The sequence below is a fragment of the Erythrolamprus reginae genome, chromosome 11 (genome assembly GCF_031021105.1).
Source record: "Erythrolamprus reginae isolate rEryReg1 chromosome 11, rEryReg1.hap1, whole genome shotgun sequence".
Lineage (NCBI taxonomy): Eukaryota > Metazoa > Chordata > Lepidosauria > Squamata > Dipsadidae > Erythrolamprus > Erythrolamprus reginae.
This window is the reverse complement of record NC_091960.1, coordinates 5,693,394-5,709,464: the sequence shown is the minus strand read 5'-3', so window position 1 is coordinate 5,709,464 and position 16,071 is coordinate 5,693,394. Positions and strand designations below refer to the sequence as shown.

General features: G+C 45.9%; 1 protein-coding gene across 2 annotated transcripts in view; it reads left to right on the top strand.

Annotated features, from left to right (window-relative positions):
- Nucleotides 1-649: 649 nt before the first annotated feature.
- Nucleotides 650-16,071, top strand: part of GSK3A (glycogen synthase kinase 3 alpha) — a 31,121-nt gene continuing 15,699 nt past the window's right edge. The window contains exons 1-4 of one of the 2 annotated variants that reach the window (XM_070765020.1): nucleotides 650-775; nucleotides 3,356-3,543; nucleotides 3,645-3,728; nucleotides 9,886-9,996. In XM_070765020.1, coding sequence (XP_070621121.1) covers nucleotides 748-775; nucleotides 3,356-3,543; nucleotides 3,645-3,728; nucleotides 9,886-9,996 — 411 coding nt within the window. In that variant the 5' untranslated portion in view covers nucleotides 650-747. Of the gene's footprint in view, nucleotides 776-1,232; nucleotides 1,536-3,355; nucleotides 3,544-3,644; nucleotides 3,729-9,885; nucleotides 9,997-16,071 lie in introns of those variants that run through there. The other variant, XM_070765019.1, reaches the window with a different exon arrangement.

Here is a 16,071-nt window from a genome sequence, read left to right as displayed (position 1 = left end):
AACAATCACACTTAGCCAATAAAGAATTCTATTCTATTCTATAAATCATAAGATACAAACAACCTGTGTTAAATCAAATTCCCAACTCCTCTATGAACTGTAACGATTACATTGACATCTGCGTCTTACAAAATAAGTCGAGGAAAGACCATATTGCCTCGCCTTTATTTGGTGGACAAATATATGCAAATGTATAAAATGTCCGGTTGCTATTGACCCTCCAGGCAAACAATTTTGGGAGGAGACAGCCCGCTTGCTCGGGAACCTTTGGCCCAGAGTTAATAGAGGAGACTGATTCGTGCCTCCGAGATGTCTTTTATCCAGCACCGCAAACTACAATTCCCACAAGTCTTTTCGAGGGTGGAGCGGTGCATGACGGGAAGCGTGTCAGGCCCTCACAGAAGGCCGCCTGAGCGCCCCCGACTGCTCTCCGGGCCCGAGGCATCGACCGCCTGTTTGGGTATCTCGCTTCTCGCCTGCCGCGTCGGGGCCGAAGGGTTACGCGACTCCTAGGTGCTTCGGAGGCCTCAAGGCCCCTCAGCTTAACAGCGGATTTTTTTTTGCTCGCAATGCACTATGGGAGCCGTAGTCCGCCCGCGGTTGTCCGCGCCCCCCCCCCGGCCGAGTCACGGGGTCCGCGCAAAGCACTTCGGGAGAAGCAGTGCCGAAGCCCGGCAAGTTTTCTCTCTCCGCGCATCGCGCCTCAGCGTGACAGCCCTCAGGGCGGATCCCTTTGAGACTGGGCTAATGGATATGAAATGGCGATGGGCAAAAGGTTAAGTCTCTTGGATTTTTCTTCAGGCGTCCGAGCGCTTGCCTGGCGTCTCTATCGCACCTCACGAATTGCTTTTCCTGCTCTGCTTTGGGAGGAGCCAAACTCAAATCTTCCCCCTTTGCCTCTTGCGCGATTGGCTGACAGGGTTTGCGCGAGGAATGCTGGGCAGCGCAGTCCGGCTCCCGTCAAGTCCGTATGACGCGCTACGCAGGGCAGGACTCCATTTCCCACGCTCCTTCGCTTCAGCTGCTAGGCACCCCGGCGCTTGTAGTTCCGAGCCCGGCCGGCTGCAGGGGGAGGGGGGCGCGGCATGAGAGGACTGACTCTCCCAGCGCGTCTTGCGGCCGCCGCGCTTACGGCCCATCGGCCGCGCGGCGCCTCCTGGGAAATCGAGTCCCCTCTTCCGTAACCGATAAGTAGGCGGGCCGCGCCCGAGACTCCATTTCCCGTCGGCTCTTGCGACAGGGCCGGGCAGGGCCGGCTCGCGAGCCGCCTCAGACGGAGCCAAGCCAGCGCGGCCCCCCCTCCCTTCTCCCCCCCGGTGTCGGCCTCACCATGAGCAGCGGCAGCGCCGGTTCTTCCCGGCCCCGAACCAGCTCCTTCGCAGACCCGTCCGGAGGGGCTCCCGCCACGGCCCCCACAGCGCCCGGCCCGACCTCGGGGGCAGCGCCTGGAGGCAAACCCGGGGGGGCCGCCGGGCCTGGGCCGGGGGGGGGCAGCTCCACATCGACGGTCGCCTTCCCGGGGCTCAAGCTGGGGCGTAAGTCTGTGAGGGGGGCGGGGGAATGAATGGGCAGGCGCGGGCGGGGCGGGCGGGGAGGGGAGCCACACAAAGGAGGAGGGCTGAGGGGGCTTGAAGGGGGTGGGGGGGCGGGAGGGCCACGAGGGGAGGGGGAGGGGGCGAAAGGGGCGGGGGGAGGAGACCCTGGGGGGAGAAGACCCTGCCAGCCTCATCTGGGCCCCCCTGCGGGAATTGGGTCTGGGGGCTCAGGAGGAGGAGCGGGGCAGGAGCAATCAGGAGGAGGAGGGGCAGGAGCAGGTGGGGGCACAGGAGGAGGAGGAGGAGGGGGCAGGAGCAGGGGGTGTTCAGGAGGAGGTTGGGGCTCAGGAGGAGGTTGGGGGCAGAAGCAGGTGGGGGCTCAGGAGGAAAAGGAGGGGGGCAGGATCAGGTGGGGAGGGGCAGAGGATGGGCGAAGTGGGGGGGCGATCATCGCCATTGGGGGCCGAGGGAGAGGCATGCTGGGTTCGCCCAAGGTGAGCCCGCCTGGCTCCAGCTCCTTCCCATGGCCCGCACCGGGGCTTGGAGGGTAGAAGCTATCCGAGGTCAGCTGCTGGGACGAGGGCGCCAGAATTACTCCGCTGACGTCAGGATGAAATCAGGGGGTGGGGGGTGGGAGGGAGGGAGGGGGAGGGAGAACCAGGAGAGGGGGGCTTGCTGCTCCTTGGGATGGATCGCCAGTTGGGCTCCGCTTGCCAAGGGTCTGCCTCCCCGCATCGCTCGGCTGGTGCTTTTGGGACTATCAGCTTCGTCCCTCTGGATCCAGAAGGGCAGGATGGCAGAGGAGAGAGAGAGAGAGAAGGGCCTGGCAAGGGCTGGGCAGGGGGGGGGGTTGTGTCAGGAGAGGGGTGAGGGCCTTGGGATGAGAAACTCGCCAGGGATGCAAGTTGGAGCAGGAAAAAAGCGGGTGAGGCAGACGGGGTGGGGGGAGGAGGGGGAGGAGGATAAAGCCCATCATGGTGAGTGCCAGCTCTTTTTTGGTGGGGGAAGAAACACCAAAGACAAAAGTGCCCCCAAACCACCCCTCCATTTGTCCTTCTGGTTCTCCTTGGTTATTCACCCAAAATGTCTGTATTTGGTACCAATTTGCTCACCTTAAAAGGACAAGCTTGCTACTACGGCATCTTCTAGCAGTTGCTCCTTCCTGGCGTTTAAAACATTGTCAGGAGTTGGGGTGTGTGATGTGTTTTCTAGGAATGAGGTGTTTTCTAGGACTGGATGATCTGCAAGGTCTTCCGACTCTGTTGATCTGAATCTGGATAGTCTTAGGGTAGAATTTGAGTTTGGAAACTAGGAGGGAGCCAAGGATGAACCAGATTTTTTTGGGGGGGGCATTGCTTTTAAATTATTACCATGGTTCATCACCCAGGCAGATGTTCAGACTGAGTTTGGTATTTCCTCCCCTATCACCAACACCTATGGAGTCTTTCCCAGGGACTTTGGAATAGCCAGATGTGCATATTTGAAGGTGTTACAGATATTTATCGCGGGACTGTCAGCTATTCTGAGGAAAGCTGCCTTTTGCACTTGACGGATGGGGATTTTGTCAATGCTGATGGTGCTTGAAGAGCGCCTCCGGTTCTTTTGGGATTGCACCCTAGGCACTTATTGGTAATCATGTGGGTTTGGCGAGGATCGTCTTTTTAATTGGGACTGGACATGTTTTAAAGGCGCCAATTGCCGAGAAGGATTGGGAAAGGCGGGGAAAGACATTTCGTGTGTTCAAATTCGACCGCTTGGACTAAATCGGATTTTCATCCTGTCTTGAGTGATCCGGATTTGACTGTCATTCCTTTTTTCAGGAGATAGTAGTAAAGTGACCACAGTGGTGGCCACACCCGGCCAGGGTCCTGACCGCCCTCAAGAAGTCTCGTATTCCGATATCAAAGTGATCGGCAATGGGTCCTTTGGCGTTGTCTACCAAGCCCGGTTAGCAGACTCTGGCGAGCTGGTGGCTATCAAGAAAGTATTACAAGATAAACGTTTCAAGGTGAGGCGGGAAAAAGGGGGCTGGTCCACCCTGCTAGTTTTTACCACTGAGATTCAGTGGCTCATGTTTTTTAATCTCTCTCTCTCTCTCTTTTACGTCAGAACCGGGAGTTGCAGATCATGCGGAAGTTGGATCACTGCAATATTGTCCGCCTGCGATATTTCTTCTACTCGAGCGGAGAAAAGGTGAGGGGAAGCTGGGAAGAGAGAAAAGACAGCACCCCATAGAAGAGAAAGAGGGCTGGTTTTCTCTCCTTCCTCCTTATGCTTTTGAGGGTCTGCCTGGGATTTGCATTTTTGCGGCCCATTTTGCATTTTTGACCGGCACCCGACAATCCCATTATACAATATACAGTGTTCCCTCGATTTTCGCAGGGGATGCGTTCCGAGACCGCCCGCGAAAGTCGAATTACCGCGAAGTAGAGATGCGGAAGTAAATACACTCTTTTTGGCTATGAACAGTATCCCAAGCCTTCCCTTAACACTTTAAACCCCTAAATTACCATTTCCCATTCCCTTAGCAACCATTTAGATTATTACTCCCCATGTTTATTTATTAAAGTTTATTTAAAAAAATGTTTTTTAAAGGCAGACCAAAGTTTGGCAATGACATATGACGTCATCGGACGGGAAACACCGTGGTATAGATGGAAAAAACCGCGAAGTATTTTTTAATTAATATTTTTGAAAAACCGTGGTATAGACGTTTTGCGAAGTTCGAAGCCGCGAAAATCGAGGGAACACTGTACTGTCTATCTACTGTAAGGCAGATCTTTTGATATTTGTCCCGGCTGAGGAATTCTGGGAGTTGAAGTCCACAAGTCTTAAAGTTTGCTGAGAGAGCCTTGCTGTAAGTAAGGCATGGATGTGAGTCCAATAGATATTTCTGGCTTGATTTAAGAAGTTCATCCACCTTCATGTTCACAAAGTACATCCTTTGTACTTCCCATCCCATTCTTCCTTGAAATAGATGAGGGTACCACTAGTCCTCAACTTGCAACAGTTTGCTTAGCAACCGTTCAGATTATAGCAGCCCTGTAAAAGTGACTTTGTGACTGTTTCTCACACAACTGTTGCAGTGTCCCCCATGGTCACATGGTCAAAATTCAGCAGGCTTGGTAACTGGCTCATATTAATGACATTTGCAGTATCCTGGGGTCACACAAATCACTTTTTACGACTGTCTGACAAAGCAAATTCAAAGGGGAAACTGGATTCACTTAATAACCATGTTACTAACTATGCAGCTGAAGTGATTCACTTAATAACTCTGGCAAGGAAGGTCACACAATGGGGCAAAATTCAATCAGCAACCATCTCGCTTAGCAACAGAAATTTTGGGCTCAATTGTAGTTGTACTTTGAGGATTACATGTACTATAGGCTTTGGGAGGGAAAAACCACAAATAATTTGTTTCCTTCCCTCTCCGGATCTTCATTCTTGGTGGACTTCAGAAGGAAACATCTCATTGCATTTATTGTATGTGTTTATTGAAATTATTGAGTTTACCGCTTGCTACCGCACAAATCCCAGCGGCCGATAAGGTCCCACAGAGTTGGCCTTCTCCGGGTCCTGTCGACTAAACAATGTCGTCTGGCGGGCCCCAGGGGAAGAGCCTTCTCTGTGGCGGCCCCGGCCTTCTGGAATCAACTCCCCCCGGAGATTAGAATTGCTCCCACCCTCCTTGTCTTCCGTAAACTACTTAAGACCCACCTATACCGCCAGGCATGGGGGATTTGAGACACCTTTCCCCCAGGCTTATTATAATTTATGCTTGGTATGTATGTGCTGTTTGGTTTTTAATTATGATAGGGTTTTTAGTTTTTTAATATTAGATTTGTGCCATTATAATATTGTTTTTATCGTGGTTGTCAGCCGCCCCGAGTCTTCGGAGAGGGGCGGCATACAAATCTGATAAATATTATTATTATTATTATTATTATTATTATTATTATTATTATTATTAATGTAGTAGTTCTCAAATCCAGGATGGGCAGTTAAGAGATTCTTACTGTTGATTGACAGTTTCCCCAAGTAATGTAAGCATAAACCACATCTGGATTAGTCAATCAGACTGTGCCCAGAATGACCTTGTAACTCTTTGATTCCACAAAGATTTCTCGATGTGGAAAGTCTGGCAAGAGAAATAATAGGGGCGAAATATGACAATTGGACAGGCTGTGGAATGGAGGAACGTTTATTATTATTATCTGTCATCAGAAGGTCATTTTCTGGACCCATTCCATTCAAACATGGCTTCTCTCTTTTGATGTCTGCACTGCGTGTCCTCCCAATACTTCTGCTCTGCTCTTTTCTCCTGTTTTACCTACACAATGGCCTTGTGAGACAGATTAGGGTTGATAGAGGTTGTCTGATCTCCCGGTTATGCTGCGGTTTGTTTGATCCTGTCTTAAGGCATTGCCTGGACCCAACTGCTAAGTGTGTCAAAGTTCTCCAATGAGTTTGAAAACCAAATAAGGGTTTAAACCGCCTTGCAGCTTAAGTGATCTCCCATACTGATAGCCCCAAAGGGAACTTGAACATGGATCAACAGGGTTTATGCGATGGATCTACTGTACAGGTTAGTGCTGTGCAGGGGACCTTTCGAGAGCTGCATGCAACGGAATTTCTTTTTAATGTATGCTGATCAGTGTACATTCAAAGGGACAATCAAGTTAATTCTAAGTCTAATTTTAAGGTCCAGGTAGTCCTTGATTTGGGACCACAATTGAGCCCAACACTTCTGTTGTTAAGTGAGATATTTGGGAAGTGAGTTCTGCCCCATTTTACCACCTTTCTTGCCACCGTTGTTAAGTGAATCGCTACAAATAGTAAATTAGTGAACTTGTTTTTTCTGGGAATCCAGTTTTGCCATTGACTTCGCTTCTCGGATCACAAACGGGGACCCTGGGATCCCACAACGAGTAGAAATATGAATTTTGATCACATGATCATGGGGGTGGGGTTTTTTTGTGTGCAAAAGTTGTGTTAAAAAAAACCCCAGCCACAAGTCACTTTTTCCTGGTGTCATTGTAACCGTGTTTATTTAGTACCGTGGTTAATAATAATAATAATTTATTTATTTATTTATTTATTTTTTATTTATTGATTGATTGATTGATTGATTGATTGGATTTGTATGCCGCCCCTCTCCGGAGACTCAGAGCGGCTAACAGCAACAATAAAACAGTGTACAATAGTAATCTAATACTAAAAACGATTAAAAACCCATTAATATAAAAACCAGACATACATACATACATACCATGCATAGAATTGTAAAGGCCTAGGGGGAAAGAGGATCTCAATTCCCCCGTGCTTGACGGCAGAGGTGGGTTTTTATTTATTAGATTTGTATGCCACCCCTCTCCGAAGACTCGGGGTGGCTCACAACCTGATAATAACACAATGCATTACAAATCCAATAATAAAAATCAAAACCAATATAAAGCATTTATAGTATAGGTTACTGAATACATGGTTGTAAGCCAAGGACTATCTGTATGGTGCGTTCTACTGTTGTTCTATCCAGAAAACCTTGCCAGATCTTGAGACGTTTTTATGTATCTGCTTAGAAAAGTAAAAGCACAACTCCAGTAATTACTTTAGTGACCTGGTGGGCTAATCTACACCTGCAGGTTCTTAAATCTGGACTGTAGAGATGCTGGAATGATGAAGCTCCATAATGAAAAATGCTTAATTCTCTTGCTTCCAACCCTTTTTTAATTTTAGCCCTATGGCCCCCAATTTTTTGGGGACCAGGAACCGGTTCTGCAGAGAGAGGTTTTCCCGTGGACCTAAGGGGTTGTGCTTTCGTGTGCTGCCTGAATCCCACGGATGGGGCTTCACGTTTACGTGGCCTTGTACCAGTCCACGGACCGGGGGCTTGGAGACCACTTTTTTAGCCAGCGCTTAATCTGAGGCAAGACTGTAGAGTTCAGCTGCAAGCTGTGTGTTTGTTGTTGGAGCCGAATCCCAAAATAATTAAAGATAGTAATAATAGGATGCCTCTGAGCACAAAACCTCAAGGATTATAGGGAAGGAAGCTGCAACCGTGCAGTCTGCAACTAGGATTTCAAGCTACGGTTTTCTGAGTTGGGGGGGGGGGGGAGAAGGGAGGGCGTTTCTCATTTCATAAATGAGGCGTGTTTATCTCTGCATTTTTAGATGGCAGCTCCCAGGCAGGGCTAGAATCTTTCTTTATTGAGGAGGCATTGCTGGCAAGATGGGACTCTTTTTTTATGTGTTTGTATGATGATCGTTCACTTCGGTTTTTTCTTGGATTCTTTTTAACCTGTTGTCTGCTGCTCTGGGTCGCTTAGATGAGATGAACTGCCATGCGGATCAAATAGACAAAAATAATATATTTCTTTATTTAGAAACATAGAAGACTGACGGCAGAAAAAGACCTCAGGGTCCATCTAGTCTGCCCTTATACTATTTCCTGTATTTTATCTTACAATGGATATATGTTTATCCCAGGCATGTTTAAATTCAGTTACTGTGGATTTACCAACCACGTCTGCTGGAAGTTTGTTCCAAGGATCTACTACTCTAATATTTTCTCATTTATTTATTTATTCAATTTTTTTATACTGCCCTTCTCTTTAGACTCAGGGCAGCTTACAATATGTTGGCAATAGCACTTTTTAACAGAGCCAGCATATTGCCCCACAATCCGGGAGTCTACTGATCTTTTTATAGCAGAGGTAGGGAACTGTGGTCCCTTTACGACTTGTGGACTTCGACTCCCAGAATTCTTGCTGGCTCGGGAATTCTGGGAGTTGGAGTCCACGAGTCATAACAGGGCCACAGTTCCCCACCCGTTTTACAAGGCTCTATATAGAGCATTGGTGGTGCAGTGGTTAGACTACAGTACTGCAAGCTGCTTCTGCTGACTGCGGGCTGTAGTTCATCAGTTCAGATCTCACCAGGCTCAAGGTTGACTCAGCTTTCCATCCTAAAATGAAGACCCGGATTGTTGGGGGCAAGAGGCTGACTCTGTAAACTGCTTAGAGAGGAATGGAAAGCACAGGGAAGCAGTATACAGTGTTCCCTCGATTTTCACGGGGTATGCGTTCCGAGACCGCCCACGAAAGTCGAATTTCCGCGAAGTAGAGATGCGGAAGTAAATACACCATTTTTGGCTATGAACAGTATCACAAGCCTTCCCTTAACACTTGTAAGTCCCTAAATTACAATTTCCCATTCCCTTAACAACCATTTACTCACCATTATTACTGCTACTCACCATTGAATAAGACACTTAGTGATCCTGATATTTATAAACATAATTATTAACAATACTTTCTTTTTTGTTATTTATTTGCAAAATTTATTAGTTTGGTGATGACGTATGACATCATCGGGTGGGAAAAACCGTGGTATAGAAAAAAAAACCGCGAAGTATTTTTTAATTAATATTTTTTGAAAAACCGTGGTATAGGCTATTCGCAAAGTTCGAACCTGCGAAAATTGAGGGAACACTGTATATGTCTATACAGTGATATCTCGTCTTACAAACGCCTCGTCATACAAACTTTTCGAGATACAAACTCGGGGTTTAAGATTTTTTTGCCTCTTCTTACAAACTATTTTCACCTTACAAACCCACCACCGCCGCTGGGATGCCACGCCTCTGGACTTCCGTTGCCAGCGAAGCACCCATTTTTATGCTGCTGGGATTCCCCTGAGGCTCCCCTCCATGGGAAACACCACCTTTGGACTTCTGTGTTTTTGTGATGCTGCAGAGAAATCCCAGCAGTGCAAAAACGGGTGCTTCGCTGGTAACGGAAGTCTGGAGGTGGGGTTTCCCAGCGAGGGGAGCCTCAGTGAAATTGCAGCATCACAAAAACACAGAGGTCCGGAGGTGGGGTTTCAAGGACTTCGGTGTTTTTGCGATGCTGTGATTTCACTGATGCTCCCTTTGCTGGGAAACCCAACCTCTGGACTTCCGTTGCCAGCAAAGTGCTCGTTTTTTCGATGCTGGGATTCCCCTTCTGGGATTCCCCTGCAGCATCACAAAAACATGGGAGTCCGGAGGTGGGGTTTCCCATGGAGGGGAGCCTCATGGGAATCCCAGCAGCGCAAAAACGGGTGCTTCGGCTGGCAAAAGGGCTGAATTTTGGGCTTGCACGCATTAATCGCTTTTCCATTGATTCCTATGGGAAACATTGTTTCGCCTTACAAACTTTTCACCTTAAGAACCTCGTCCAGGAACCAATTAAGTTTGTAAGACAAGGTATCACTGTATATTAGACTTATATTTAAGTGCTATTGCTATAAGATGCTGTTAATTGGGGGAATGCCCATGCCACCTCTTACATTCTGCCCTCTCTTGCAGAAGGATGAAGTTTACCTTAATTTAGTCCTTGACTATGTGCCCGAAACCGTCTACCGTGTGGCCCGCCACTTCACCAAAGCCAAACAGACCATCCCTGTCATCTATGTGAAGGTAAGTGCGCTTCCTCTCTCAGGGCTTCTCATAACCAGCAAAGGGAGGCTTTGGTTAATTCCCGACGCATACTAAGCTCTAAAGGAGATTGGCAGTTTTAGGTTTAGCGTCATGGGAGAATCCGTCCAGTTGCCTCGGTAGGTCCCGCTCAAATGGCCTCGGAGTCTCCACCGAATGCAGGCGGTTTGGGCCGCGAAGAACTTTGGGGACAACCTGGAGGAAACTTCTCCTTCCCAACTAAAGGGAGAAGAAGGCCACCTTGAGCAGAATTGCTGAAGGCTTGTTTACAGAGACATTGAGAACATACAAGGAAGCGAGTGTGTTTCTCCCTGCACACACAGGAACACACTTTGTTTTTCATTTGTTGTTGTTGTTGTTGTTGTTGTTATTATTATTATTATTATTATTATTATTATTATTATTATTATTTATTAGATTTGTATGCCGCCCCTCTCCGCAGACTCGGGGCGGCTCACAACACAATAAAAACAGTTCATGACAAATCTAATAATTTACAATTTAAAATATTTTTTAAAAAACATTATTAAGCAGACATACATACAAACATACCATACATAAATTGTATAGGCCCGGGGGAGATATCTCAGTTCCCCCATGCCTGACGACAAAGGTGGGTTTTGAGGAGTTTACGAAAGGCAAGGAGGGTAGGGGCAGTTCTAATCTCTGGGGGGAGCTGGTTCCAGAGAGTCGGGATCACCACAGAGAAGGCTCTTCCCCTGGGGCCCGCCAACCAACATTGTTTAGTTGACGGGACCCGGAGAAGGCCCACTCTGTGGGACCTAATCGGTCGCTGGGATTCATGCGGCAGAAGGCGGTCTCGGAGATATTCTGGTCCGATGCCATGAAGGGCTTTATAGGTCATAACCAACACTTTGAATTGTGACCGGAAATTGATCGGCAACCAATGCAGACTGCGGAGTGTTGGTGTAACATGGGCATATTTGGGAAAGCCCATGATTGCTCTCGCAGCTGCATTCTGCACGATCTGAAGTTTCCGAACACTTTTCAAAGGTAGCCCTTCATGGCATTCGTTACCTCTCTAGGCCTCTCTTCCATCATTTCTTTGTGTTATGAGCAGGCCATGGTAGCTTTTGATCAGCAAATCAGAGTTTAAAAATCATGGCGTAGGTTTAGGTGAAAACCAAGCCGTCGTTTGCACAGGGAGAATTGGAGGAAGTTGTGGGAATCGATTTCAGTTTGCTGGTTCCGCAGAATGCATGTCAGAATGGGGGTAATACCTTTGGGAGCATTCGTTCCGATTATCATGAAAAAAAAAACTTGTTTGAAATGGAATCCTTCACCCTTAATGCTGCCTTACAAGGGAAGTTATTCCTGTAAAATTATTTCTGTCCATCAAGCACTTACGCCTTCCCTCTCCCCAGGCTATTTAATAATATGCCATTGTATTGGTGTCATTTTTTTTAGCAGCCAGAGAGATAGACTTTTTCGCTAGAATGAACCTTCTATTTATAAGGCACGAATTCGGTGTGACTATTGTTGGGCCTGCCCACTGATTGTTTGGGTTTTACACTGTGGGTGGGAGAAGTTCGACTGGGTCCAAATCAAAGTCCCTGGATTTTCAATGAAATTAATTGTTGTAGGGCTTGGCCTAGATACACCTTGGTTGTTGTCTCCTACCTACCTGCCTACCTGCATTACCCAGGGAAGAACAGTAATATTTGGGCTGCAATGCCAAGACGGACACAGGGAAATAGTAGTTCTCCAGTTGTTGCTTGGATCCCAAAGCCTGGCATCCCTCACCGTTAGCCTGGAAGTTGATCTCCAGCGACCTCTAAAGTGGCATCAAAATTCTTGTTTAACCCCTCTTCGCATAGAATAGAATAGAATTGAATTTTATTGGCCAAGTGTGATTGGACACACAAAGAATTTGTCTTGGTGCATATGCTCTCAGCGTACATAAAATAAAATATACATTTTCCAAGAATCATGTGGTACGACACTTAATGATTGTCATAGGGGTCAAATAAGCAATGAAGAAGCAATATTAATAAAAATCTTAGCAGTAGCTCTTTGCCTTCTGTTTACTTTCGAGTGACTGGATGGATTCCTATCTGATTTCAAGATCTCCTTATTCTTTCTGTACTTATAAAAACCTGCATGAGACTGTACCAAGAAAATGTCCCGATTCCTCAGAAAACCTTTAGTTCCATCATTTTGGGCATTATCAAACTAAAAATAGCAGCTTTCCGGGGGCTCTGGTTGAAGTCTTTCCCACCACCTCTGACCTGGGCTTTTTTTCACCAGAAAGGTCTGGGAGGAGATTTTCCTTACACAAAAAGCCATTTTTTATAAAAAAAAATAGGCTCCTCCCCTCCTCTCTTCATCACTTAAATAGCTTTGGTCTCCATTGCATAACCTGTCCTGGGTGTCACCATGCCTTGCATTTTTCTTAATCACTTGAGTTTAAATACCTTAGTCTTTTTAAATACCTTGGCCTTTTTCAAACTACCATTCCATCAAATGCAGTGCTTTTGGGATGCTGTGTTTCTTTTTTAAAAAATTGCTATTCTTTTATTTTTAATTCTTGATATGTTTATCCAAAAAGTGGGTTGGGTTTGATTTGTCCCTCTCTTCAAGTGGCATGGCATAAAGTTTTTAGTTTTAGTTTTTCTTTAATTGTAGGGAGTCCAAAGACAAAGATCTGTTTTGCCTTTATGGCTATCTAGTTATCATCTTTCTATCCTATCCCTATCATTATTCCTATATCCTTTCATCATCCATCTATCTATCCATCTATCTATCTATCTATCTATCTATCTATCTATCTATCTATCTATCTATCTATCTATCTATCTAATCTTATCTATCTAATCTATCTATCTATCTATCTATCTATCTAATCTTATCTATCTATCTATCTATCTATCTATCTATCTATCTATCCATCCATCCATCCACCCATCCACCCATCCACCCATTCATCTATCTATCTATCTATCTATCTATCTATCTAATCTATCTACCTACCTACCTACATATCTCCTCTATCATCTATCGGTCATCTACATCTGTTTGTCTATCATCTATCATAGAAACATAGAAGTCTGACGGCAGAAAAAGATCTCATGGTCCATCTAGTCTGCCCTTATACTATTTTCTGTATTTTATCTTAGGATGGATATACTGTATGTTTATCCCAGGCATGTTTAAATTCAGTTACTGTGGATTTATCTACCACGTCTGCTGGAAGTTTGCTTCAAGGATCTACTACTCTTTCAGTAAAATAATATTTTCTCATGTTGCTTTTGATCTTTCCCCCAACTAACTTCAGATTGTGTCCCCTTGTTCTTGTGTTCACTTTCCTATTAAAAACACTTCCCTCCTGGATCTTATTTAACCCTTTAACATATTTCAATGTTTCGGTCATGTCCCCCCTTTCCCTTCTGTCCTCCAGACTATACAGATTGAGTTCATGAAGTCTTTCCTGATACGTTTCATGCTTAAGACCTTCCACCATTCTTCTAGCCCGTCTTTGGACCCGTTCAATTTTGTCAATATCTTTTTGTAGGTGAGGCCTCCAGAACTGAACACAGTATTCCAAATGTGGTCTCACCAGCGCTCTATACAGCGGGATCATAATCTCCCTCTTCCTGCTTGCTATACCTCTAGCTATGCAGCCAAGCATCCTACTTGCTTTCCCTACCGCCTGACTGCATCATCTCCTATCATTATTATTTTTTACAAATAAAACAGCAATTTAATTTAACCCAGTTAGTACTTATTGCTCCTCCTACTTTCCCCTCTCTGTTCCTGTGAGCTGAGTTATAACTGAGAGAGAATGATTGGCCCAAAGTTACCCAGTGGGCTGTCCAGCTAAGGTGGAACTAGAACTCACCGTCTCCTAGTGATTGGCCTAAAGTCATCCAGCTGGTTTTCATGGATTTGGTGGAACTAGAATTTACTACCTCCCAGTTTTTAGCCTGGTGTCTTAACCACTATATCAAATTGACTCTCTTTATCTATTTATTACATTAATATCATGATTTCCTTCAAGCCTTTCGGGAGTCCGGTCCTCTGAAAATGGCTTTTAATCAATCCAAAAGATTGCAGAGAAATATAAATGATTTTTTAAAGGAGAACTTCTGGAATTGCTCCTTGGTGCAAATGGTGGTGAGAGCCATAGGCAGCCCAGGAAGCAGACGTCTGGGAGAGACTTTGCATGTCTCCCTCCTTTATCCAGGGATGCTTCCCTCGGGGCAAGCGGTAATGAACTTGGGCAAAGGATGATTCATAATTTGGACGCCATCGTGATCCTCCATCTGGCCTTGATGGTTGATGTGGGTGGTGGCTGCAGATTGCCTCGGGTCAGACAAAAAGAAGTGGATTTCGCCATTAAGAAAAATTACTTGCACTATTTTGTGGTTTCAAATAAACTCCTCCTAATTTTTTCTTTCAATAATATACACTGCTCAAAAAAAATAAAGGGAACACTCAAATAACACCTCCTAGATCTGAATATTCTCATTGAATATTTCATTTGCACAACAGCAAATTTCACAAATTGATTGTCAATCTGTGTTGCTTCCTGAGTGGACCGTTTGAATTCACAGAAGTTTGATTTACTGGGAGTTATATTCTGTTGTTTGAGTGTTCCCTTTATTCTTTTTGAGCAGTGTATTTTAAAAAGCATTAAAATCAAGTAATATTCATGTTCACGGTCACACAATGCAATGGTTAAACCTGTAGCCCACATTCATCATGTGAATCCTGAAATGGGCCTATTTGCTCGCCTTCCTGTTCTGTTTATTTTTTCTTCTACCCACATTCTTCATTCTCTCTGTTTTCTCTCTCCTTTCCCTCTAGGTTCCCTGTCAGGAATTCTCAAAACATCTCAAGTTAGGGCATTCTGGTCTTCTGTCTTCCTCTTGCTTAGCTTTAACCAATGTTTAGGTTGCTTAGGTTTAACCCACAGGCGCAATGTCTGTTTAACTAGCATTGGTTTAGCAGACAGAATTTATTTATTATTTATTTATTTATTTTTATTTATTAGATTTGTATGCCGCCCCTCTCCGTAGACTCGGGGCGGCTCACAACACAATGAAACAGTTCATGACAAATCTAATAATTTACAATTTAAAATATTTTTAAAAACCCCATTATTAAAAAGACATACATACAAACATACCATACATAAATTGTATAGGCCCGGGGGAAATATCTCAGTTCCCCCATGCCTGACGACAAAGGTGGGTTTTGAGAAGTTTACGACAGGCAAGGAGGGTAGGGGCAGTTCTAATCTCTGGGGGGAGCTGGTTCCAGAGAGACGGGGCTGCCACAGAGAAGGCTTTTCCCCTGGGGCCCACCAACCGACATTGTTTAGTTGAATGGGGGGTGGGATCCTCTTTATCCACCCAGCTCATTATCCCATGGCATTTCCCCTCTGTTTTCCATGTGTTAATCTATGGTAGGAATGGGAGATGGTGACCATAGATGCTTTCAGGAACATTTGATGCCTCCATAGTGATGGGATCTACCAACGTTGATTGGCAAGCTGCCCAATTATGATCCTTTTTTATATATACGTATTATCACTAGTCTCTGTTTAACGACCATTTGAAGTTACGGCAGACTTCAAAATAGCTACTTAATGACCTGTCCTCGAAATTACGACTGCTGCATCCCGCCCTCCCTACTCCTGCGGTCATGTGATTGCATTTTGGGTACTTGGCTCATAGTTACGACCGGCTACAGTGTCCTGCAGTCATGTAGCCATGATTTGTGACTCTTCCCCACTTGAGTTAAGGTTACGGTTAGGGTCAAGGACCGCCTTCTGCTGCACGAATCCCAGCGACCAGTTAGGTCCCACAGAGTGGGTCTTCTCCGGGTCCCGTCAACTAAACAATGCCGCTTGGCGGGACCCAGGGGAAGAGCCTTCTCTGTGGCGGCCCTGGCCCTCTGGAACCAACTCCCCCCAGAGATTAGAATTGCCCCCACCCTCCTTGCCTTTTGTAAGCTGCTTAAAACCCACCTCTGCCGCCAGGCATGGGGGAATTCAGATTCCCTTTCCCCCTAGGCCTTTACAATTTTATGCAT